Source organism: Sturnira hondurensis, unplaced genomic scaffold (genome assembly GCF_014824575.4).
Source record: "Sturnira hondurensis isolate 20B ecotype Veracruz unplaced genomic scaffold, ASM1482457v3 Scaffold0004271, whole genome shotgun sequence".
Classification (NCBI taxonomy): Eukaryota; Metazoa; Chordata; class Mammalia; order Chiroptera; family Phyllostomidae; genus Sturnira; species Sturnira hondurensis.
The window spans coordinates 2,343,088-2,369,475 of record NW_028076902.1 but is presented as its reverse complement, the minus strand read 5'-3'; the positions used below and the strand labels follow the sequence as shown (position 1 = coordinate 2,369,475).

At 45.8% G+C, this 26,388-nt stretch overlaps 1 protein-coding gene across 4 annotated transcripts in view; it reads right to left on the bottom strand.

The window, feature by feature from the left end:
- Window positions 1-389: 389 nt before the first annotated feature.
- The window catches only part of FARS2 (phenylalanyl-tRNA synthetase 2, mitochondrial), a 557,835-nt gene continuing 531,836 nt past the window's right edge, over window positions 390-26,388 (bottom strand). For all 4 annotated transcript variants that reach the window (XM_037045359.1, XM_037045361.1, XM_037045358.1 and 1 more), the window contains exon 7: window positions 390-683. In XM_037045359.1, coding sequence (XP_036901254.1) covers window positions 545-683 — 139 coding nt within the window. In that variant the 3' untranslated portion in view covers window positions 390-544. The remainder of the gene's footprint in view (window positions 684-26,388) is intronic.

Here is a 26,388-nt window from a genome sequence, read left to right as displayed (position 1 = left end):
TTTATGAAAAGCGAGTAAATACCTCACCCCCTCAGGGATGCAACTCCTTCACTTTTGAGGGCAGCCCTGGCATTTCCTTAGTGCCCTGTTTGAAGCCTGCCCTTTGCAGAACAGAAAAGGAAGAGAGGGAAGAAAGGAACAGAAGCCGATTCAAAGAAGCTTCCAGTGTCTGCAGTTTCTGATGCCCCTGTGTGAGGCTTCACTCGTTACATGGGTGGGGGAGCCAGTCAAGCAAGAAACTGTGTCTGGTGTTTACACTTTAATGGAACCCAGGGACCAATTAATCACATTGGGCACCAATGGGCCAAGCATTGAAAAGGAAAAGAGGAAACTCTCACATTACTGCTCCTTTTTATCCCTTTTCCAAAATAAAAGACAAATGCCGTGTCTACGGTTTCTAAAGAGCAATCCTTTATTTTCTCAAAGTCTCAAAACTGACCCTTTTATCAAAAGGTGAGCAATGCTCCAGTCCACCAACAGTATCCTTCTTCCTCTTCAGCAAATCCAAGAGAAGGGAGGGCCACAGCCTGGGTTCCGCTTGCCATCAAAACCTGCCCTCGACGGCCAGCAGCTGCACAGCAGCCTCCTGCACGGCCTGGTGGATGCGCCTTACCTCCCTCTGGGACAGGGTCCGCTCCATGTGGCGGTAGGTGATGCGGTAGCAATGGCTAGTCTTGTGTGTCCTAGAGCATAAAAGAGAAAGGTAGGTGCGTGAGGGACACATGACTGCCACCTGCAGGAAAAGTACTGCCAGCTCTGACCGGATCTCCCAACCCCAGTGGACAACCGAGGACAAGCCCCAGGGCTTGGCAAGATGGCATGGCAGAGCCTTGACCCCCGCTAACAGCCTGCTTCTTTTACAGTTACAGGGGGAAGGGGTGGGTAGGGTATCGTTGGCTCCCACTGCACCAGATGCATGCACATCTGCTGGGAAGGAAGCTTCCCACAAATCTGAGGATGCAGCAGGTAGGAGGTGCCCCTGGGCTCCTGGGCTTTTCCGAGGCTCCCCAGGGGATTCTGACAAACAGAGAAGGTGAGGGCCCAACACCAGCATCCCTGCACCATCCTCATGTCCTAGGAAATAACCATGTTTAGAAGGCACACTGCAGACCCCTCAAGGCCCAAGACTGGCCCCAGGGAGAGTGGCCGACCCAAAAGCTGAGGCCTGCTGTGATAACTCAGCAGTCCCACGGGCTGTGGGAAGCACACAGACAACTGTGTTGTACAGACCATGTATCATTTCTGTGCCATGCAGACAATCACCTTAATCCTCTGCTTTACCTGGAGGTGGTGAGTTAAATTTTGTGAACAGCTGGATGATTCTGGAACATTTTGACATGGCAGCAGCAATGCCTTCCATTTGCATGACAGTTGTTAAGAAATACCAGTGAGCAAGATCTCATCAGAAAGCACTCAGGGCCTCTCTCGGAGCTGCCTTCCTGGCTGTGTGGCCAGGGTCTGACCCTGCCCTTTCTGGGTGCTTTTGTTTGTTCTTCACAGCCACACACATTCCTCTTTTCCAGCCCAGCTGCAGGAGAGCCAGCCCACGCCCTTCTCACTGCAGATGAGGAACCACGGCAAACCCAGCGGATCTGGGCAGATCCCACTGGATGCCACCAGCCAGTTGTCAGCCTGACCACATGCTCTCTGGCAGGCAAGGCACTGCTGGGTCTTCAGTAATGCCAGACCTCTGGACAAATGGACTTCTGGTGGGTTCCCTCCTGGGCCCCTCCCACACCCCACTGGAAGACCCACAGGTCCCTATCATTGCCACCTGGGTCCAGAAACTTTGCTTCCAGAACTGCTGATACTGTCTAGATTTGCTCTCAGAGGGGCTGCCTCTCCTCTCTCCTGCCTGTTTCAGTGCCAGACCCCTTGGCTAAATAAAATATACCAGATCAGTGAAGAGTTGCCTCCTGCCCGAGCTTCCCTAATTTGCTCCGTTACAGCCTCTTCCAGAGTTTGCTAGAATGAGAGGCCCAGATGGTCAGCGTCCTAGTGACCGTGCAAAGTTGCGAAGATGCTTTCCTGCAGGGAAGGGCACTGCCACACCAAGCTGGCCACACGGAAGCCGTTAGGAGTCCACAGCAGCCCAGAGCTCCAGTATGGGCCACTCTACTTCTAGGCTACGACACACCTGTCCCGGGTCTCAGTGTCTTCTCTGCTGGCAGACAACAGCACTTGCCCCATCAGCCTTTCCAAACTGTTGGAGACCTGTTTGGAAACTGACAGTACAAATTATAAAGTGCTATATGAGTGTGAGGTACCATTGTGGCAACTGTTGTATATTTTTCCATCGGTTCATTCTTAGATATAAAGTTGGTAATATGGCCACTGTACAAGATGAGATTTCCAACCAAAGATGAAGGGGGAAAAATTACCTTCTTGTTTCTAAGTGTTTCAAAGAAAGTTCCTAAAAGGATTCTTGGGATTCAAACAGCTTTTAGAAACATTTTGATGATTTGGGTGTAAATGAATCCATAAACATATGGATTAATTTTATACATTCAGAGAATAGTATCGGCATAATATTTGGTGATAAATCAGTGGATTCAACTGAAAATCAACCAGGTTTGGCTTTTCTGAACACCACTGAAAGGAGAGAAAGACTCTTTTATTTGTTTTCTAGAAGTTTCTGTTTGTAGCATTCACATGCTTCCGTCCTCTTTTGCTCGCTGCAGACCTGAAGGAGCGGCACTGAAGCTGGTGGTGGGGGGAGACGCAGGACGCCCTGTTCCAGAGCAGCTCTCCGCCCACTGAGACCCGGGGCCACAGAGCTGAGGCCCGCGATTCACCACGGGTAAGGAGACGAGTTCCTCAAAGGAAGGGACTCCCTCAGTGCCCAACCCCATGTGTCTTGTGATTCTTTTATGCCATCCATGCAGCCTCTTTCAGTCCAAAAACTTCTCAATCTTTCATCTGCCGTGACCACACTGTCCCTCAATAACAGTGGCAGCAGCAGACGTCGCGCAGCTTATTACGTACCACGTGCTGTTCTAAGCCCTTCGCACGTTAACTCACTAGGTAGATACATCACGGTCCTTGTTAAACAGATGAGGAAACGCAAGCGCAGAGGGCAGAAGACACCTGCCTAAGGTTGTGCAGCTCGTAAGTGGCAGGGCTGCGTTCGAAATGAGGCGATCCAGTGGGAATGTAAAATGACGCACCCCCTGTGGGAAACAGTTTGGTGGTTCCTTAAAAAGTTAAACATAGAGCTAGCATGTGACCTTGAGATTCCGCTCCTGGTGTACACCAAAAGCACTGAACGCAGGAGTTCAAGTGAACACTGTACAAGAATTTTCCTAGCGGCACTGGTCACAGCAGCCACAAGGCGGACATGTCCGTCAGTGGATGGATAAACAAAACCGGTGCAGCTGGACAGTGGCTCTGGCGGTGGGACGCCTTCGGTCACAGCAAGGAAGTGCTGACACGCGCTGCAATGCGGGCGGGCCTCACAACAGGTTAAGTGCAAGGAGCCAGTCAGAACACGTCACACATTGTACGTGACTCCATTTATAGGAAATGTCCAGAACAGGGAAATTCACAGAAATAAAAAGGAAATTGTAGGTCGTTAGGGGCTGGGGGAGGAGAGAACGGGGAAAACCTGTTTGATGTGGGTGGGGTTTTCTTTGGAGATGATGGAAATGCTTTGGAACCAGAGAGTGGCAGTGGCTGCACAGCGCTGTGAACGTCCTGAGTGCGGTCGAACTGTACACTTCAAACATGGTTCATTTTACATTATGTGAATTCCCCCTCACTTTAGAAAAACACGAGGCAATCAGGTTTCAGAGCTCGGCTTCCAGCTGCAACACTCGACTGCGCCACCACGCTCCTCAGCTCTGGTCTCCTCCTTCCTCCCCAACCTCCCCTAGGAAGTGGCAAGGTTCCCACACTACTGAGGACACAGCCTCTTTTAACTGTTCTGTTCAGAAAGAGATCGACCAAGCCCTTTGGCTAATGGAGAGGGCACAAGCTGGAGACGAGGCTTAACTGTGGCACAGAGTGGGAAGCACTTGGAACAGGGCACTTCAATACAGTCCCTCCTGCCCACAGGGCCTGAAAGGTAGCTGGGCAGCCCAGCAGCTGGCAGGAAGGGGAAGGGCTCCTGTCCTCCCCCAGCGGCTGGGCAGCACGCACCTGCCAGAGGCCTTGGGGCACAACCTTCAGGACGAGAAACCGTCCCTGAAGGAGACAACAGTATGCATGACAACCAGGGGTTTTTAAAGGCAAATACAAGTTTTTTTAAAAAATGTATTTCACAGCTTCTATTCATAGGCAAAGTAAATGAGAATAATCATACTGAGTATGAGAGGTCAAATTTCATTATAATGAGTTTGAAAAGACGTCTCCTTTTTTCCCAGTGTTAGAATTTCATTACTTTGGGATATTGGCTGAAACAAGTTGGTCAATGGCAAAGGCTTGAATTTTTAACAGAGATTTGAGTGTTTGAGTTTCCAGGGCTTCAACTGTCACTAGTTCCTTTAGTCATTCAACAAACAGCAAGCTCCAGGCACTGAGCTGAACACCCAGAACCAGGCAGCTCACACTCGGGGCTAGAGCAGCGACGACGCTCCCCGGTCGGAGGCCTCTCCCCCTTCCCGTCAGTCATGACAGGGCGTGGGCTTGTGCGGCTGCTTGCAGTGAGGTCAGCCACGCACACTCCAACCTCATGTGCTCCTGAGGTGTGCTGCTTCCGCCAACGCCTTTTCCCTCTGGTACTTTCCCACGAGCACTTGTGTGGTGTTATTTGTCCAGCACAGTGCCGGGCACTGCAGAGACCACAAAAAGGATTTGGCTCATCCTGCCCACGAGGAGCTTACCTTTAATGAGGAGAAAACAGGACAAGACAGCCCCTGTTCGCCTGTGAACAGCTGGGTACAAGTGAGGCCACTGTGCACCGCTCTGCCCACCCCCACCTCTCCTGCTGTCCTATCAGCTCTCACTTGGAGAGATTCAGCCTGGCTCAGGAAACTGGATACTTGCCCCCGGCTTCTTCTGAAATCTACTTCCACTTGGATCCCGTTCCCTGCTTGAGTGTGATCATCAACAGCCACCCGCTGCCATCCTGTGCGTGCCCAGCTAACTCACGCAGTGACAGAGAGCCAGGGTCGGAGGGGCAGCCCGTGTGGGCACAGGCGAGAGCAGGGATGGAGGGCGGGCATGGCAGCAGGCAGGGGTTGTGCTTAATGCCTCCTCCTACCAAAGCCTGAACCTTAGTCCTAAAGAAGAGGATGTTTAAGGGCTGCGTATAGTCAAGTCTGGATTAGTAAAGGATTGCCAACATTTTAGATGTTACAAGGGATCCTGTCCTAGGTCTTTCCTATTTCCCCAAGCAATAATTTTCCTAAGTGATAAAATTAACAACAATCCAAAAATTGCTGCTCTCCAGTTCACAGTGTGCCAATGAGAGACTTTCTGAAGGGACTCAGGGCTTTGGAAAGTCTCACTGGAAAGAAGGAACAATGGGTTACAGTGGTGGCGAGGGTTGGATACTTCTATTATATGACTACTTGGTTCACCCTGGCAACCATGCAGGCTCTGAAGTCAAAATAAAACCCTTCCAGGGGATGCAGCCAAAACCCAGCTCCTGAAACATGCACAATGGTCTGCCTTTCCATCTGTGGCCAGAGCAGCTACTTCATGTTTTTGGATGGTGCACTGGACAACTCCCGGAATAGACCATCTACACCCAGTAGTCACTGCCCATGCCACCTACGCACACAGGGACTCCTCAACGGGAGAGAAAGAAGGGGAGGACCCATTCTCAGAGCACTGAAGGCTGGATGCCCCGGCTCACTCCTAAACTGTCTGTAGAATGCGGCTCAGTACGAAGCCTCACAAGGCCGGTGCCCTGTGCACCATCAGGAGGGTAAGACCTGTGATGCTTTCACCGTCAGGGCTGCAGTCAGGCAAGAGGAACAAGGTGAAGGAGAAGGATGAGGGAGGGAACCACTTACTCACGGCCATCCGGAAAATGCAGAAGGAGATGAGGCATGGTAGAGTGGGGTGGGGGGGTGGGGGGTGGGGCAGGCTTTGCAGCTAGCAGGACCTGTGTTCCTTTTTTTCTTAAAAAAAAAATTCCATTAATTTTAATGAGGAAAATTATGATGCATTTCATCCCCACCTATGATACCTACACAATTTTCACATTGCTAACTACAAAATGAGAACAGTTATATAAACAATAGACAGCAGTATTTTAAAGGACATGAATATCATTTATAAGTTGAAATATAAAATAGAGACGAATAAATCACCAAATAAGAAGGAAGAGACTTGATAGGGGTGTTGTGGGCGGACTGCTGGGAGGGAATCATTCTTCTGGAGGACGAATTCTCTACACACACCAATACCATGTTCTTGACCAACTTTTCAAACTTTTGGGGATACATGGTTATTATTTTGACTGAAATTAGACTTAGATGTAAGTTAAAACACTGAAAATTACTTTTAGGGTAAAATAAAGGCTAAACCTGCCATCCTTATAAACGTATGGAAAGAGCATGCAGAAATCCTGGGGCCCCGGCTGCAGTACCCCCTCCGGCCCGTGCCCTCCACGTGACCCTGGCCATTCAGGTAGCCCTGAGTGGTGGTGAGGATGTGGGCTTCCTAGGGCCTGTGCTGTCGAGTGAGGGATCTCCGCAGAATGCTGACACAGAGCCTGGCTGCCCAGCGTGGGTTCTCAGTACCTACCAGTTTGTGTCCTCTTTCTCCTTTTTACTCATAGGGCTTACTGAGAGAGGAATGACACTTTGGGGGAAGGGGCACTTGTATTTCCTGAGTTTTTTTTAACTTCCCCTAATGGGCCTGGCATCTGACCTGAGGCTGGGGCAGGACACACATCCCTCCCCGGGAGCATGGACACAGCTTTGGCTGGGAAAGTGAACCGAGCAATGGAAGTCAGGGGCAGAGATGGACTGGGCTTTAGAACTGGGCATGACTTAAACAAGTGGCCTGGAAACTAAGCAAATCATTTCGCCCCCTTCACCTTCCCTGTATTTGAAAAAAAAGAAAAGAGGAGAGAATGAAATTCTGCCATACCTAGGGTCCAATGACTCTATACCACTTTCCATTTAATGTTAACGTACGGAAATAACAGGCCTGGGAGGCAGGGACTCAGGTTCTTGTCTAAGCCACAGCAAAGCCTGTGTGACTTTGGGCTGGTCATTTAACCTCACCCATGAGAGGGCTGGGCTAATTGGGCTCCAAGGCTCCTTCCAGCTCTAACACCCCAAGCATCAGCTGAGAGGACAGAAATCCTACAGTACATGCCCCTCTGCAGGAATGAGCCAGCCACTCAGCCATCACTTGCGGAGCCTGCATGGATGACGGAGAAGGGAACCCTGATCTGGGGGAATTTTCCGACAGCCTAAAGCACAGATACAAGATGCATCAATGATAAAAGAGGGAAGTGAGTAGGCTTAACGAGAGTGGATTACAGCTTGGTGGGGCCCACTAAGAAAGCCAACCAGGAGAAGGCTTGTTCTCAGTTGTGACAGCCACCCTGGACACCTTTCAGCCCCTATCCATCAAACTACCTTCATTCCCCATGGCTCTCCCCCACCCCCGGCAAACACATACTCTCTGAAACTAAGAGGTTTGCCTTCTCATTCTCGGAATGGTCTGTCTTAGGCCTGATGCACCCTGGTGTCGGGGGGGGATCCCCCCCTTCACAGCGGGAACATCCGAGTTGCTATTCGCTGTGGCTGCTGCGGCTGTGATTTCTTCCCAGAGGGATTTCTGTTCCTTGGAGTCAGTCACAAGAAACCGAACCAGATGGCTCCTTGACAGCACCTTGGGAAAGACAACTCCAGTCCAGGCCTTGATGAAGGGAGAGCCAGAGCTGTGCAAAGAGACACTTGCTGGGTGCAGCTCAACAATCTTACTTTCAAAACCGCTCCCTGCACTTGGCCCAGCTCTTGGTCACCAGAACACTGGCAACTCCAGAGCCCCTTGTAGACACACGTTTTACATCAGACCCTGGCCGAGTCCTCAGGGAAGTTTCTGAGCACCCTAGGTTCTATTCCCATCAATCCCAGTAACTTTTCCTGATACTTCTGAGTTGGGGTCGCATGCCAAGCACCTCAGAAGGAAAGGGTTCATGTTCTTGCCTCCTGGAGACTGGGGCCAGTGTTCCTAGTCTCTGCCTGCACGTGTATATGAAGATAATGGCCCTGGGGAAATCTTCTAACAGGCTCTCTTCCAGAGAGGCACCGGATGCAGCCTCGGCTTGCACTGCCCCTTCCCAGCTATGGGTGCTGGGCTACTTCTTATTCTTTGATCCCCGTTCTCATCCTAAGATACAAATAATAAATTCACAGGATTCTGGAGGGACTGGATGAAAAGAAGTGTTAAACATAGTACAGGCTTACAGTTAACAATTGGTACTATTATTTATATACCTAAAGATTACAGAGCCTCTACTTTGGGCCACACAGAAAGACTTGAATGACCTTCAAAAAATTATCTGAACTTCAACTTCCTCAACTGTAAAAATGGATTACCAATATAATGCTACAACATGGAGAAAACTTGGAGACATTTATTAAGTGAAATAGGCCAGACACAAAAGGTCAAACATTACATAGTTCCACTTACAGGATGTTCCCAGAGCAGTAAGAGTCATAGAGATAGAAGGTAGGCAGCGAGTTGCCAGGGGCTGGGGGCCGGGTCAGGGAGTCAGTATGTACCGGGCACAGAGCGTCTGTGTGGGAAGGTGAAAAAGTCCTGGAGATGGAGGGTGGGGATGGTTGCCCCACAAAGTGAGGGTACCTAGTGCCACTGAACTGTATGCTTAAAATGGTTAAGATGGTAAATTTTGTTATGTATTAACCATAAAAATAATTTGAGGACAGTTGACCCAAAAACCTTGTTGACTATTACTGGATTTGAAAGTTGGGAACTCACATGTATAATAAAAACAGACCAACACAAAAGAGCAACGACTAAACCCCACCAGGTCACTGACATGCACGGGGCAGGGCTGCTGCAGGGAGTGGAGTGGCCGGTGCCCACCCTCCCCAGACAGAACATCTCCTTGGTTCAGAACCTAGCGACTCAGCTGACCCGCAGTTTGTGCAAGTCATTCTTTAAGACCCTCTCACTCAGAGTGCTACAACAGGGTTTGGCCAAATTTGAAACATCATTTTCAACTATTCCATTATCTTCCCAACCACCCTCTGACATTTCTAAGACTTGAAGTATCATGTTTCATTTTGCACAGATTTTCAAAGCTCTGCGCTTTTTGGTTGTGTAAAAAATTTGTAAGAAATTTTATTTTTCTCCCTGCTTAGTGGACCAAGCCAAAGCCAACAGAGCTGACTCTCATGCTAGGCCGTCCTGCAGCACACTGATGCTGTGGTGCAGGAGCCCGGCCACAGCAGCAGATCTCTGGTAGGTGAAGTGCCACATTTTCCAACTCAATCAATTCATCAGCAATTATTTACTCTGTGCTGAGGTAGACCTTGTGAGCGACACAAAACAGGGATATAATTTGCTTGATCAACACATAAACATTCACGAAGCGGCTACTCTGTGCACAGAACAGTGGCGGTGTGAGGGAAGCGGTATCCAAAAATAACCCAAACAAGGATTAGAGTGGATTATCACCGTTTGGGGGTTAAGGCCTTCATACATGAGGAGATAGCTAACAGGACAAAGCTACTAATGCTAAATATTAAACAAATTACAAAGACTGTAAATAACTTATCAGTCAAAACAGACTGGTAAGGGAGATGAGAGTAGTTCTAGATCTTACAGTGTGAGCAGGATTTTGGCGGGGAAGGGCATGTGGTCCATTGGAGCTGGCAAAGTGGCGTAAGTAGTACTGGCGGTGGGGGCTGTCATTGTAGGTTTTTTCCTCTTCCATTTCAACAAAGAGCTGCTGAGTGTCTGTTCAGTGAGGGGCTGTCCACAGGACGTGTGATTGGGTGGAGAGGGTTGTGTACGATTATATCAGGAAGTCAGCTCTTATCACGGCGAGTACAGGAGAGACCACAACAGTCTCACAGATGTGCCAGTTGAACTGGGGCTGAGAGTGTGAGACATAAATTTGGATCTTGGATAAGTGATAGAGGGGGAAGGTCATTTCTGCACAGGCACAGGCAGACACTGAGCACACCTGGACAGGCTGAAGGAGAGGGGAGTAGTTCGGAGTGGCTGGTGTGGGTGTCTGGAGGATAGAATACAGAAATGGTGGGCAGAAGGCTGTGGGGTGGGGTGGACTCACAGAGGAGGGCCTTACACGCCTGCCTGGTTCTAAGAAGCCTCAACTGAAAATCCATCATTAAGCAATTATCTAAAACAACAGAGTCTAGATAGCTTCACTGCATCTAGAGGCTAGCCCTCAGTTAACTCTAAATCTCATTCCTCCCAACATAACAGAGGGCTACAGAAATATTATGGTGCTGATACTGGTACCAACCAGTCGCCCAACCAAGAAGTCTGCTGTATCTGCCCTCAACCCCATTACTCATGAGTAGAATTGCACATGATGGCATTATGTTGTACAGCTGTTATCTCTTTACCAAGTCATGGATGGAATAGACTAGTTACTTAAAGAAAGACTCAGTATCTAGTTAATTATGAAGGAATTACATATTATTAAAGAGAAATTTTATATTTCCAACAACATCATTATTTTGCAAATGCTTTTGAGGAGGAACTCTCTGGGTCTAATAGCACTATCTCTTGACGAATAGCGAGAGAGAGAGAGAGAGAGAGAGATGGACAGACAAAATAGGGACGGGTGGGATGAGTTTCCGTGATTTATAACATTCTAGGCTGGAATACTGCAGTGATATCTTGATTAAGAATTCACTATGTAAGCAACATAGTTTATGGAATCAATAAATCCACAATAAGGGACCCTAAAGATTTTCTGGTCCATGCTTGAGTTGTTTCTACAAAGACTTATGTTAGATTACTTCTGGGGCCATTCCAGGCTGGGAAGGAGTTTCCTTTTACATTGAGTGCTTCCTGTGTTTCTCCTTGTTTCATGCCAGTCCTTCTCCCCTATGACAGCCCTTCACACTCCTCAACTCACTACCAGCAACAAAACAGCACGATGGCCTCTGCTGGGCACTCCCAAGACCATTGGTGGTCAGAGTGGGAAGGGACCTTGGAAGTAGCACATGCAATGTTTAAATATCACTGCCTCTGAGATTAGATAGCCTTCTGTCCATCACACATTCCATTCATTCATTCATTCATTCATTCAACAAACATCTACCTGCTACATATTCTGCTAGGTACTGAAAACCTAATGGTGGAAGAAAACAAAACAAAACAAAACAAAACAAAACAACCTGACTTCATGAAGCTCACAGTCTAGCACATGAGACAGGCATTAATGAAAGAATTATAAGGAAATGTAAACTGCAACTGTGCTAAAAAGTTTGAAGAAGTACAAGGAGCCATGAGGGTGCACACAAGGGCAATTTACTTAGATGGGCAGGTCAGAGAAGGTTCCCCGCGCAGGTGTCAGTGAGCTGAGACCCACAGGGGGAAGGAATTAGCAAGGTAAAAGGTGAGCGGGGAGGCGGTGGGAAGAGTTCCTGGTGGAGGGAATGGCATGGTTCAAGGCCTATGATCTGAGCTCAAATCCTCATTTTTCCTCCTCTGAGCTATATGATCTTGGTCAGGTTGCTCACCTTCTCTAGGTCTTCATTTCCTCAAGTATAACATGGAGAAAACAATTCTGCATGTCATGCAGGTGAAGCCTTTGCAAGCTCATCCTAAGTTAGTTACTGTCAGCACCATCACCTGAGGGTTTCATGGTTTAAGGGGTGCCCAACCTGTGGCCCAGGATGGTTATGAATGCAGCCCAACATAGTTACTTAAAACCTATTTTCTGCTCATCAGTTTTTGTTAGTGTTTGTGTATTTAATGTGTGGCCCAAGGCAACTCTTGTTCTTCCTGTGTGGCCCAGAGGTGCCACAATGTTGGACACCCATAGTAGGTCTTTTTTTTAAGCAACAGGTTCCCGATCTCTCTTCCATGTGACACCTTTCCCATTTGCTCCCTTTAAATTACACAGTACACACAGCCAAGCAAAGCTGCTTCAGTAGGAGAGGGCACAAGGATCCCACCCACTGGCCTTGACTTCCTGCCCATGGCGCCCCTCCCCCAGCTGCTCCTCAGAATACTCAGGCCTCTGAAAAACCCAATTTAAAAACCACCGCAGTAGGAAAAAGCAAAGCTCAGAGAAGCAATGGTTTGTCTATATTTGTCCCAAAACTGACAAATCCAAATGAAATTTGCTCCAAGTATGGTTGGAGCTCATTTGGAAGAACACATTCTTCTAACTAAAGAGAAATCCTTGCTCCCACGGAGTGTACAGGCAGCAAGACGCAGCAGAGAGCAGGCAGCCTGAGGAGATCGGAAAGTGGAGTCTTGCCATAGAAACCCCTTCACAAGACGAGTGACTCAGGACGGCTCCCTCAGCGCTCTGGGCCTCAGTGTCCCTGTTTTATGGGGGGAGTTATAATCGCCTCGTTGTGTTATTGAGAATTAGTAGGTTTTTTTAAACACTTTGTAATTACAAATGACTATTTAAATTTATCATGATAAAAGAGAGATTTTAATTGTGCAAATGGCCAAACAACATTTAGGGCTAAAATTGGTGAGGAAATTATCTAATTGAATAATATTCCATATGTGTTATAAGAACACATAGCAAAAAGTAATAAAATGCACTTTCTGATGTGGCTTATTGTTGATCTTTTAAGAAGTCTTTAAAAAAAATGAGGTCCAAACAGCATTTGAGAAGAAAACATCACACGGTCTTCAACTCAGAAGTTGCTGGAATGACTTACTACTTCACAGTCAGACCAGAGTTACGGCTCCTTCCTAATGGATTCGCTTTGACTACTTAGAGAAGAACATGACTGACAACCTCTTCCCCTGAAGAGCTAACACCAGGGCCCTGGCCGGGTGGCTCAGCTGGTCAGAACATTGTCCCAATGTGCCAAGGTTGTGGTTCATTCCCTGGTTAGGGCACATATAAGACTCAATCAGTGACTATGTAAATAATCGGAACATCAAATTGGTGTTTCTCTCCCTCACTCTATCCAAAATCAATTTTTTAAAAAAGAGAGAGAGCTAACACAAGGAAACTGCATTGACAGAAACTTGTCCTGGAACCCTGTGCAACTTATATATTTTTAAATATATAAAACAACTTTTAGCCTTGGCTGGTGTAGCTCAGTGGATTGAGCATGGGCCTGTGAACCACACGATCGCAGTTCGGTTCCCAGTCAGGGCACATGCTTGGGTTGCAGGCCAGGTTCCGGCAGGGGCCAGTTCCCAACAGGGGATGCACGAGAAGCAACCATACATTGATGTTTCCTTCCTCTCTCCTCTAAAGATAAATAAATAAAATATTAAAAAAAAAAACAACTTTTAAATTCCAAACATTGATAACATTAAAGCAAGCTTTGGCACTGCCATCACACAGTCTTTCTATATACTTTGAAGATACTTTATGAACACGGCAGTGACAATAAGAAAAACTAACCACATGATCTCGCTGGTTATGCTCCACGTGGTGATCCTGAGAGGCAGATGCTGTCACCTCCTTTGGCTGAGTCAGGAACAGACGCAGAAAGATGAAGTGGCTTTAGTGAAGGCCACAGCTAGACTACGACCCGGCTGGGACTGCACTCGCTCCCTTGGCATTAGATGCTGCTCGTCCTGTCCTAGGAACACTCTGATCAGCTTGTGAAAGTCCACTGAAGCCACTACCGATGGCTTTTAAACAGAGATATCACAGTAAACAATTAGTATTTACCAAGTAAATTGCAGATGTTTTTAGAAATCACTTATCACAACAAAGGAAAAAATAAATTCATTAGTAAATATTACTTAGTAGATAAAGTACAGGAAGTATGAACAAAGTGAAGGTGAAATGAGAAAGAAAAAGTGCTTTAAAGGGAAGGATTGTGTATTAAATGCTATGTACTTGACTGTACCTCATTTTATCCTCAGCGTTAGTAGAAAACAGGGGGGGAAAGCCAGAATAATATAAGGTTGATGAAGACAAGGTTAGACCTGGAAAACAGAACACAGATCTGCAGGTTGTGAGCTGAACTAGTGGGGTTAGAAACATGACTTAGAACTTGCAACCAAAGAGGAAAGAAAGCCCAGTCAATTCTACGGCTGGCATTGCCTGAGAGGAGAAAAAGGCCATAGTTCTTAAGGGAAGCAGAACTTACCCAAGTATAATATTTTAAAAGAAGATTCTCAGGTGAGATGTCATACAGGGAACTTTAGATTAATAATGGCTATGAATTATGGGTCACTTATGATGTCACTGAGGTGCCGAGCTAAATCTACATGCATATCTCATTTACTTCCCATTGGAATCCTGTCATAATGGGATGTCCTGTATTTTGCACTGTAGCTCAGAGAGGTTAAAAGTGACTTGCCAGGTCACTCAAGTGGCAAGTTACAGGGGTGAGATTCCAATTTAGGTGTCCAACTGCCTCCAAAGCCATGCTTTTAATCCCGGGCTGGGGACGCTGTCTGCTATTAGTGGCCATATCACTATGTCAAGGCAGCAGCAGATTTAATGAGGCTGTTCCCTTGATGAAACCTGATGGAATATCCCTGAAATGCACTTCCATGAGAAAGCAGTTTTGTTAGGGGCCAGAGGGATGGGTAGGTGTGAGTACACAGCTCCTTTGGTGGTGTGGCTATCTTTGTTATTTGGATGAATCTGTTGACCTCTAGTGCTCAGTAAAACAGAAGTAATGCTATTTGATCTCAACTAGTTCCTCACTTAGGAAAAAACTGAAGTCATGTGAGCAAAGCATTGTCAGCAACTTGGAAGAAAGTGTTAATAAGGTAAAAGTCAGATTCAATAAACCATTTCAAATACTACGGAGTTGTACTTGTCCATTTTGAAACTCAGTGAAAAGAAATGTTCTCTTTTTGGTATTTTCCTACTTGATAACAAATATCAAGTTTATATTTCTGGTGTACTGGAGAAAATAATCAACTTTCTGAAGTTAAATCCTGTCTAGTATAATGCTTAGGCAAAATTCAATAAGGCCATCCATTAATTAGTTGCAAAGGCAAAGAGTCAAGATACCTCAGTCGCTGGATTAAGGGGCAATGTGACACACTGCCAGGCCTTGAAGAAACTACAGGTGTGGTCCAACATCTTCCCTTACTTCATGCTAAATTTTTTTACTAGGCAAAGGAATGGCTGCAGAATTGGGCATAGTGTGTGTTTTGGACAGACTGCTGAAACAGGTGATCAAAGAGTATGCCTGTCTCTCTCCCTACTACATCTGTCTCATGTATGACAATTAGCTCAGAATAAGATAGTAGTGAGAATGTTCCAGAATGATGGCAGAATTAAGACAAACTAAAGATCCTACTGTTACATACACCCAGATGTGCTGACATACATATAAGAACATGGCTATTTAAAAACAAAAAGTAGATAGCTGAGTAGATAATATGAAAGCCAGGGAAACCCCAGGTGAGAAAAATAAAGAAAAATTGCAACACTGAGCACCTCATGCCTCAGCTACCTAGAGTAAGAAGCAGCATCAGTTGCTGTCCTCTAGGGTTTATTTTTTAATGTCTACATGATACCAGAAGATAAAGGCTTTGGTCCACATGAAACAAGAACTTGGAACTGAGATTCCTGCACAAAACCAGTGTCCTAAAGGGCTGCATCCTCAATATAACACATATACATATCACAGAGAGGAGAAAAGGAATCTAACCTCTCCCTGATTCTGAGAACAAAAAAATGGAATCTACCCCGAGAACCCAAATCCCAGGTCTGTGTTGCAAGTGGATTTGGGTTCCAAGCATACAGCACCTCGGACCCTTAAGCTGAGATATCAATGTAAAATTGGTCCTGGAATTGTGCTGGCCCGAGGATACCTAGGATACCTCGCAGAAGAAAATTCAGAACAGCCTCGGAGAGAAGGCTGGCTACATGGGATCATCCCAGGAAAGACACCAGTGAGTAACCTCATGGTCAAAAATTACAGAACACATGACGAAAGAATCCATTATATGCTAGAGTTATTAGAAGTAAAACACAGAAGAATTAATATGCCAAGGATTTCAGATGCAACAATAATCTAAAAAGTGTTTCAAATGATTACATACTAATTTAAACATTTGAACATGCTTAAAATACTTAAAGACATAACAGAACCATGTGAAATAACAATATAAAAAAACAGTACATGTGAAAAAGACCTACATAAAAAGTATAGAGATAAAAATATAGTATAGTTTGAAAATGAATGGAAGGGTTACAGGACAGATCAGACACAGAGGAGTGGAGAATCAGTAAACTGGAAGACAGACCCAAGGACGGTTTAGAATGCAGCAGTACAGGAATGGGAACTACAAGAGGGTGAGAAATACAGGATATGAGATGAGGACCAGAAGAAGAATTTAGAAGGAACTAAAAGATGCAGTATCTGAAAATATAATTGCTAAGAAATTTCCAGAATTGATGAAATCCTTGGACTCAGGAAAGCACAGTAAGTTCCAAATGAGATAAAAGGAAAAAAAGTCTGCATACATTGTAATAAAATTGCAGAACACCTAAGACAAATAGATGACCTTGAAAACAACTAGAAAGGAAAAATGGGTGTTCCTAGGTTTACTTAAAAAGAAAAGCCACCCTGAAGTTGCATTTTGGGATACTGATTTTAAGCTGTTTATTAAGAAATGAAGGATTCAGAACCTTTGACCCTCCCCCTTTCCTACCCAAGACATTCAAATAGAAAAACCTGCTTCAGGAAGAACACAGGATCCTGCCTCAGCCTAGTCTGAATTAAGTATAGCAGTGCAGGAGTGCTTTAGGCAGGTGCCTGTCAGCTGAATAACTTGGAAACTCTGGGACACAGTGGGCAGGTGCATGTTGGCTGGGTGCCCACTGTGTCCCAGAGTTTCCAAGTTACCGAGGACTGTCCTGCCATGTGTGTGTTGCTCTTCCTCAGCTACTTGTGAACCACCCGCCCTCACTTCTGAAATCCAATACGCTGCTCCCCTCATTTTTTCCTTCATCCAAAATGTCTTATGTACCAAATACTGACTCACTGTCTGGGAATTTTCATGGATTTATCTTGTCCATATGAATTCCCCATGTGCATGCATTAAGCTTTCATTTTTATACTGTTAAATAAAAATGTGTCCCTAGATTTATTAAGAAGAAAAATAAACAGGAGCATTAATATTAACTGGAAACTTAGTAGGTGCCGGTGCTAAGCACTGTACCCCTGGTCTGTGAGCACCTCCAAGTGCATGACTGACAGCTAAGCAGGTCCTCCGTCAGCATCACCATGTCCTGGTTCAATCGGATTGCTGGTTTTCATGAAAACTGTGGGGAACTGGCTGGTGAGTCAGTCTGTGCAACACTGTGTTGATTGTACTTGATTGAAAATATATCCTGGTTGGTTTTGTTTTCTGAATCACTCCCTGCAGTTACCTCTGGCCATGGAAAAAAAATCAAAACAGAGCAGAGAGAAAAGACACGTCTGCTGTTCCCTTTTCCACAGAGAGGACAAAGCCACACAACTTAGGTGCATGTTAACATAAGGAGGTCATGGGCAGCAAAAAAAAAAAAAAGACCTGATGGCTCTGTGCTATAATTAATCATTTTTACAATGGAATTTTCTCATTTACCTTAGCTTCTAGGTATAGAGATACAGGTCTAGTCCTGAGACGAAAAGAGAAACTCACAAAATGCAGGCAAGTGTCCAAGGAGCAAAACTGCACAGGGACCACATATCTTGTTGGCAAATACTGAGCAGAGCTCTCCAGCTGGTGTAGAGGTGTAGGTATACATTCTGGTCCCTCATGGAAAATGCCAGAGGAGGCACCTTTTCTCTTTGTTATCAACTGAATAAATTGATGTTCACAGCAGGATCCTCTCTGGCCTTCTTTTTCAGTGTTTGTGGAAGTGACTTTGATTCATAATGTTTTCATACAACACACACTCATTCTCTCTCTTTGTCTCTCCTTCCTTTTTCCTCAATGCCCTCAAATCAAGATTGAAGGGACTTGCAGGTACCGAGTTTCTACTGTGTTTTGGGCACTTTCATGAAGTGCTACCTTACATACTTCTCAAAACTCTCTCACACAGTGGTACTCCCGTGGTAACAATGAGAAAACCGAGAGCCAGAGGGGTTGTGTGATTTGCCCACCTCTCCTGCCCTGCTAGTGTGGGCAGAGCCTGCAGGGACCTCTCCAGGACACCCCGATACCTGCCTCCTAAGATGTGGCTGTGGGTGAGAGATGTGGGGAGCATAGTGAAGGAGGAATATGTGGAGTGTCGGGAGGTTTGGGTTCCTGTGATGTTAGCCTACCTCCTGACCCCTTGGGGAATCGTGAGCAAGCACCTAGCATCCCTTATGTGGACTAGATGGTGGCTAAGATCTCTGGCTCCTCCATTCTGTGGGTCTCCAAATACTTCTGTGTCAATCACAGGTAAAGACAGATGAAAAGCTGGGAGCCAGGGGAAGCATGTTTCCAACCCACCATGGCACCCAGTGTCTGCTCTGTTCCACCCTGGCTGTGATAACTGCTGATTACAAGCAGATCATGGGTTGGGAGATCTGGCTGTTTGCAGTGTCTGAAGACAGACTTTACTAGAGCTGTTCTGAGTAAGTAGCTACAAAGCTGCTAATTGAATTCGGCAAGTTGCTGAGTCACTGTCGGGTAAGATCAAGTTGCTGGCACAGATGACGAGACCCGTCCTGTCAGCAGCTGAGAACATGTTCTTTGTGATTAAAAAGAACAAGAATGTGCAAAGATGTGCCCTGGATTAACTTTCACAATTTAAGAGGAGTAATTAAAATCTAACAAACCACAATTAGAAAGCATCCACCACAACCTTATTTTGGCATCTGTCTTTTAATTAAATACATCCCACTATTTAGCTTTAACTCTACACAGATTTCTGATGGGGCGGGGGATGATCACAGAGCTGCTGAAGCCCTGATGTATTGGTTATGACACCTTCTTGGAGAAGGAGGTTAGAGAGAAGGCACTCAAGTGTTTCATATAATCACTGATCTTCCCCTTTTTGAGATCTTTGCACATCACAGCAGAGCTGTTAAGTGAGCCTGGCCTTTCCCCAAACTACCTCTGGGCACACAAGGGGTTCAGGAGCACCCTGCAAAGAGGAGCCGGGGAAGAGACAGGGGGAGGACTTTTCTCTTTCCCCAATGTTGATAGGGTGATCGTGGGAGAAATGTACCATCATGCCATAAAATGTCTGATAGGGCACTATGGCACTAATGGGGAGTGAGAAATAATTTTTCAATGGAAGAGATTCAGAGAGAGTCCCTTTTTGTAATACCAGTGGCTTACAACAAATGAACAGTAACTTAGTGCTTGGCAGGTCCAAGGTCTCTGTGTGGAATCAGCACCATGGAACAAGGAGGGGTGTGGGGAGGGAGGGTCCTGGGGTGGAATTATTTTTGTGAGCACAGCCTGGGTGTTGCTCAGGGCCAGCTCAGGCTTCCACCAGGCTCAGCCCTGGAGCCAGAAACAAGTGAAGGAGAAGCATCTATGTAGCTGCCTGGCTCTTTGGAGTTGAGTGTGGGAGAGAGATTCTACTTTAGAAGCTTCAGAAGGACCATGGTGGAATTAGATTTACTGACTCTCATTTACAGGATTTCTCACTAGAATGAATGCTGGTGAGGCTGCGTTGAAGTCAGTTCACATACTGGGTCACTAAGTTTGCTTTGCTCAATAGGAAAAGTTGCCAGTTTCTTGCTTGGAACTGCTGTATTTTTATTACATCTCGACCATCAAGTGTCTAGGACAGCAGCATCTGATCCCCAGGCTGGGAGAAGCCACTGGCCCAGCAAACCTGAAAGCCCAGGTCTGTTGGCCTGAGTCACCTCATTGGCTATTCTTGGCATACTGCCCTAGGCTGACATACCAAGGAGACTGAACTTCTACAATTTCCTGAAATAGTTAAAATCACGGAAGGAGGGTACTTTATAAAGCTATGTTCCCAAATATCATTTATAAGACAGTTAGTTTGTATCTAGAATGCATGTCCAACACAGAAGCGACATTGTCTGTGGTATTAGGTATCCAGCCTAGCCTCTCAAAATCTGCCTAACTTACCATTTTTATGAAGTTTACCCTAGCACAGAAAAATAAAGCAAAAAGTTCTAGAGTGAGTTAACAGGGTGTCTAGCAAAGGAATATCCAAATGGTGAATAAAAACTTATAAATCCAGTAAGAATGGGTTGACCAAGAGAAATGCTTAGAGAAGACTTGGAAAGTTGAAAGAGAGCCTCATAATAGTCATCTTTTAAATATTCTTGCCTTCCTTCCCTGACAGAAATAAGTAGTCACCAAGAAACCCCCTCAGATTCCTGACACCAAATCTACAATGGTTTAGCACCACACTGGTCCTTCCTGTTTCTGTTCCGCCTGTCCCCCAGCTGCAGGCTGACCCAGCAGGTGGATGTGCACTCCTCTACGAGGACTTTGGCCACCAGTGATGTTGTCCCTCTCTGTGTCTGTGACCTCCCACCCCTCTTTAGACAAGCCTAGGCCCAGTCCATCTTGAAGAAACTTAAAGAAACTCTCTCTCAACTGGGCCCCATCTCTGGTTATCATTTTATCTCTTGCCTGTCCTTCACAGCCAAACTTCTGAAAATGTCTGTCTCCCTGCTCCATGCTCTCCCGCCCCACTCACTTTCTGGCCCACTGCAATCTTGTCTGATTAAGAGTAGGGGCGTGAGTCCAGTTGACACTGTGCTTACCATGTGCAGGGCCAGGTCTGAATCCCAGGAGAAAGAGGGGTGATTGGTTTCCAACTCGTAGGGGCTGCCGAGAGCACTCCTCATCTCCTTCCCTCCAAGTACCCTCTCCCACCCAGCCTCCCATTTCACTAATTCCCACTCATTTCTCAGGTTTCCGCTTGGTCTCTCATTAGCAACAATCACACCTTCCCAGCCTGGCAATAGCAGCACATAGGTTATAGCTTTGAGATGAGGAGGACAAATCTCTTTATGGCCGTTTTGATTCATAAACTCTACATATGCCAAAAGGAAGAAGTTTGCATGCTGGTAATGAAGCTTGAAGAGAAAATACCTTTCACAGCAGCCTTCAGCTCACAATGCTGAGTGCATGGTCTAAGGGCAAGGCAGTTAGACCATGCACTAAGACCATGGTCTAAGGGCAAGGCAGAGCATGGCGGTCTTCGCAAGGCTCTTAAGGAGCCCCAGTCTCCACAAGGAAACCAAGAGCAGGAGGTGAGAGCAGAGGACCCTTGCTGGCCTCCACCCTCACCAATAGCTCCCTGTCCTTGCTCCCTGCGTCTGGTCCTCCCTCCTCCACCAATTTCTCCCCATCACAGCCCGTGTGATCTTCTAAAAATATAAATTTCACAATGTCACACTCTTTTTACAGTGCTACATTAGCCTGCCTCTGCCCTTGTGATACAGATGAAGTCCCTGCAGGGCGGGCCCAGTCCACTTCTTCACTCTTCGTCCCTGTCCCTTTGCTCTCGAAGTTGGGGTCACAGAGCTTTCTCCTTTGGTTTTCCATCAAGGCACGCTCCCAGGCTGTTCCTTGCCTCGGATGCCCCCACAGAGGAGGGATTAGTCTGAAGGGTAGATAAAGTGGGGCTTGGCCCCCTGGGGGCTCCCCATTTTTGCACTGACCTTTGCTCTGGATGTATGTCCATTCACAAAGGAGGGAGCAGAGCTGATTTCAGGGAAGGTAATTTAGGGAGTCCCACTGTGCCTCTAAATTGAGCCATATCCTCTGATTTTACCTCATCAATAATAAAACTGTATTTTGAACTTCACCTGATTCCCGTATCTACTCAATTATGTCTGAACTCAGGGAAGAAGAAGGATGCCATTTACTGGTCCTTCTCCAAACACAAACACAATCTGTTACTGCTCCCAGGCTGACCACATGTAAGTTAAAAAGCAAAGCAGTTAGGGTCCACAGTGTTGACCCAGAGGCGAATTTGAATTTGAATTTGCTGAAGGGGTGAATGAAAAGTATTCATTATTGGCAGGCAAAGCTGAACTAGCTTATTTCTGGGCTGCTGTTTCAGGTTGTCAATGACTAGTAGTGTGTCTTGTAATAAGTCACTCAACCTCTCTGAGCTTGGTCATATCATTAAGACAAAATGATGTGTGGCATGCAAAGAACTCAGCAACTTCTCTGGCACACAATGACAATCAAGGCTAGCTCTTTTTATGATCAATCAGTTTTACCCTTACCCTTGACTCCCGCCTGTGCCCATGACGGCTGGTGCGAGACCCCTGTCTGGGCCTCACCACTCCTGATGAGGAAAAGGCTCCAGTTCTTGCAGCACATTAGCCACAAAGTCTGTGACTCCCAAAGCTCTGAAGATTAATTTCTCTTTCTGTTTTCTGCATTTAAGCTGGCTGTGCCCTTTGTTCTAAAAGTATCCTCCTTTTTACTAGAAATGAGTCCCTGAGACATACTTATTTCTTTCTTTTGCTCAAAACGGGAGGTCATTTCCTCCCTTGGTGAACAATGGGAAAAAAAGGAGCCAAAATGCCAACAGTAAAGGTCCGAGGGGCAGAAGGCCAAAGTCCTGGGAGGACAGACTCTTGCCCCCACACCAGGAATGAGGACAGGAAAGCAGAAGGCAGGGTGGGTGGAAGGTAGGACAGATGAGGGAGGCAGAGAGGGTTTGTAAGGTGAGTTTATTAGGGTGGGGATAGAGGTGCCTTAGGGGCAGATTTTGAATGAAACTACTTGTTAAAGCCATTTCAGATAAACTCTTGATCTTAAGAAATGGGCCAGGGTAAAGCACAGAATAGTAAAAAGAGAAACGAGCTTAGAATTGTAGAAAATGGAGTCTTGAGATAAAGATTTTAAGGACAATCTATCTCTAAATTTGATAACTAAAAAAGAGTGGCATATTAGTAATCTAAAATGGGATAATAACTCCAAATATTTCAGTAATCAATGAGAAAAATTATTCAGCAACAAAGTGCAGGCCGACAGGTGACTGTAGGCCAACTCTGTCCTTTTGACTCTCAAACCTCATTTCGGGGGACACTGGCGGTGGTCTCTCTAGCACCCACTCCACCGTCTCACAGTGGTCCAGCCTCCAAGATGGTCCCCAACAATCCCTGCAGCCTGCACTCATCCCCGTGTAATTCCCTCCACCATCACACCAGAGTTGGCCCATGTGACTAAGAGGGTGGCAGCCACCATAGTGTGTTACTTTCATGTCCCACATCTAAACTATAAGCAAATCCTACAGGCTTTAGCTTCAAAACACACCCAGACTCTGACCACTTCTCACCACCTCCTTCACTACCATCTAAACCACCACCCTCTTTTATCTGAATTACTGCAAAAGTCTAATTCGTCTCCTTGCTTCCACACTTTCCCCTCTAGAATAGCCAAAATAATGCTGTCAAAACCTAATTCACACCATGTCACCTCTGCTCAGAATCTTCTCAAATCTGCCCATTTTGTTCAGAGTAAAAGCCAATGTTCTTTTAATAGCCTACTAGACTCTGTGTGACCCAGGCTCCAGCTGTTACTTGATTTGATCTCCTACATCTCTCATCACTCATGCTGTTCTAACTACTGCGGCCTATCTCCACTGGTGCCCACTGTACCACCGATTCCTCAAACTGGGGGCATGCTTCTGCCTTAGAATCTACATCACTTCCTTGCTGTTTTCCCACTGATTGCAATATGAAAATATTGCATATATTATTCACTTTATTATCTCTCTCACTAGAGTATAAGCTGTATGTGGACAGTGCTTTCTATTTCATTATGTCACTGCTGTAGTCTCTGAGACTGGCAAACAGCAAGGGATCAATACCCACAGGCACTCCTCGGAGACATAAAGTGAATCTTGCAATAGTGTCTCACAGATTTTTGTTTCCTAGTGAGTATAAAAGTTATGTTTATATTATCTTGTAGTCTGTTAAGTATAAGATAGCATTATGTCTAAAACAATGTACATACCTTTATTAAAAAAATACTTTAGCCCTGACCAGTGTGGCTCTCGGTTGGCTGGGCATCACCCCACAAAGCAAAAGGTCAGCGGTTTCATTTCCAGTTAGGGCGCATGCCTTGGTTGCAGGTTCAGTCCCCAGCTGGGGCACTTATGAGAGGCAACTGATCAATGTTCTCTTTCACAGTGTTTCTCTCCCTCCCTCTCTCTAAAATTAAATAAATAAAATCTTTAAAAAATACTTTATTGCTAAAAAATGCTAACCATCATCTGGGCCTATTGGAAAAATGGTGCCAACAGACTTGCTAAACACATGGTTGCCACAAACCACCAATTTATAAAAAATGCAGCATTTCTGAAGTGCAATAAAACAAGGTCTGCGTGTATTAGCAGATACTGATATTGATTTCCACAAAATGACTGGCACTGTGTCAGGCACGGAGGGGACAAGGATGAGAGAGACCTGACCCTGCACTGAGGACACCTCCCAAGGAAGTTGGCTATATGACCAGCTTCCTCGGCCCAAGCCATGAGTCTTACCAGCCAAATCCAGCCGCTGCCCTGAGGCTGGGCCACTATTCACTGAAGCCCCAGGTATGAGTAGGTGCTGTGTGCAAAGAAGTTTGGTTTGAAAAAATTAACAGCAGTCTGTTACCCTCCTTGGCTGGGGACTCTGAATAGCAGGAGCTCTATAACAAGGGGCACAAGAAAGCCACTGTTCGGATTATACAGGGTGAACGAAAGCAGGTTTATAGTTGTTTGCACCCAAAATAATACAATAATTTAAGTAATAATATAAGAATAAACTGTGTGTTTCCTGGACTCCCAACTGTAAACCTACTTTGCCCAACCCTGTACTCAATGTGTAAATCAATATACAGAAGGGGACAAGAACCTGCCACTGTCAAACACATAAATTAGATACCAGTGGTATGGAGGAGGGGTGTGTGTGCGCGCGAGCATGTCTCCTCTTCCATATACCATCTAAGGGCCACTGCCTTTGTTCCCAGGGTAGGCTGGCACTTCTAGAAGAAAGCCTGCCGAGTTTGGGCTGGTCTCAGCAGTGTAAAAAGATAATTATTGTCTGGCTGCCTGGGAATGCAAGGTATCCAATAGATTACTTTAGTAATTAAAATAAGAAAGTAATCATCAGGGCTGGAAGTTATTTTCCATCTTTTTAACTGAAGGCTCTAAATAGGGGTTAACATATGAATTGGAGAGGATAGTCCTGATTAATACGAACCATAATTAGAGGGCACGCCAGTTGGAGGCTTGTGTCTTCATTACAGGCTTTGGGGTTCCTTTCAATTCAAACTTCCCCCAGTATTCTCCTTTGGCTCTGTACCAGGGTCGGAGGGCTCACTTTGGTGTGTGAAGTAGCTGTAAAGGCCCATTGATTTATTTATTCTCTTATTTGTAGCAACGGACCTTCTGTACTTTCTTCAAACAGACCTTTTTATTCTATTGTCTTTGAGAGAGGTAATAAAGACTCAATTAGAAGAGATTTACACAAATAGAAATTGGTATTTATCTGTGCGGCCTATCTGCTGAAAAGCAAAAAGGGCATTAAACCACAGGCACACACGGCAAAATGTGTCCACTTGAGATCACCCACCACAAACGCCCACTCTCAAAGGAACGGCTTGACCCTCCTGGCAGAAGGAAGAGGAGCAAAGGGGAGGTCGTGGGCAGGGACACTTACTACGTCTCCCAAGAACCCTGGGAACCACTCTACCACTTTGGGTTTCCAGGAAATCACTTTAGAAGCCATTTTTCCTGAGAATTTGGCACCACGAGAGCCAGAAAAGAGAACAGGGCTAATAATAACTTCATTGCTGCTACAGTCCTAATTCAGAAACTGTTGTATTTTTTAATGGCTCTTTTCTAGGATACCATTTTGCGAGTATATTTGTGGATGGATGTTAATTATGGCATGAATGTTACTGCCTACGGCGTGGACACCATTACTTTTCCTGAAGAGTGCCAAAGGCTACAGAAAAAGTTCATGGTGTGGTTTGGCTGAGGAGAAGGACCAAGAATGACATATCTATTTCCTTTGCCGTGAACATTTAATTGCCAAATCCAAATAGATGTTGACTGGGGTATTTTCTTGATAATTATTCATTATACCATATAGTTATGTCTTATGCACTTTTCTGCATGTGTGTTGTATTTGACAATAAAAATGTAAAGCAATGTAATGTGCTGCCTACCAAGAGCTGTCTGTGCCTATGGCCTAATGGTACTTCCTATGCTAAAATCACAGGACTACCCTGGAGCTCTGAGGGGCGTGCGGATATCACTGAGCACTTGTCCTGGGCCCTGGCCTTGATTCAGTCTGATTCAAAGGCAGAGCAGTCGTGGGCTTCCTACTGCCCCCAAGAAAAGTGAGAGCCTTCCTGATGGGAATGGTCGGA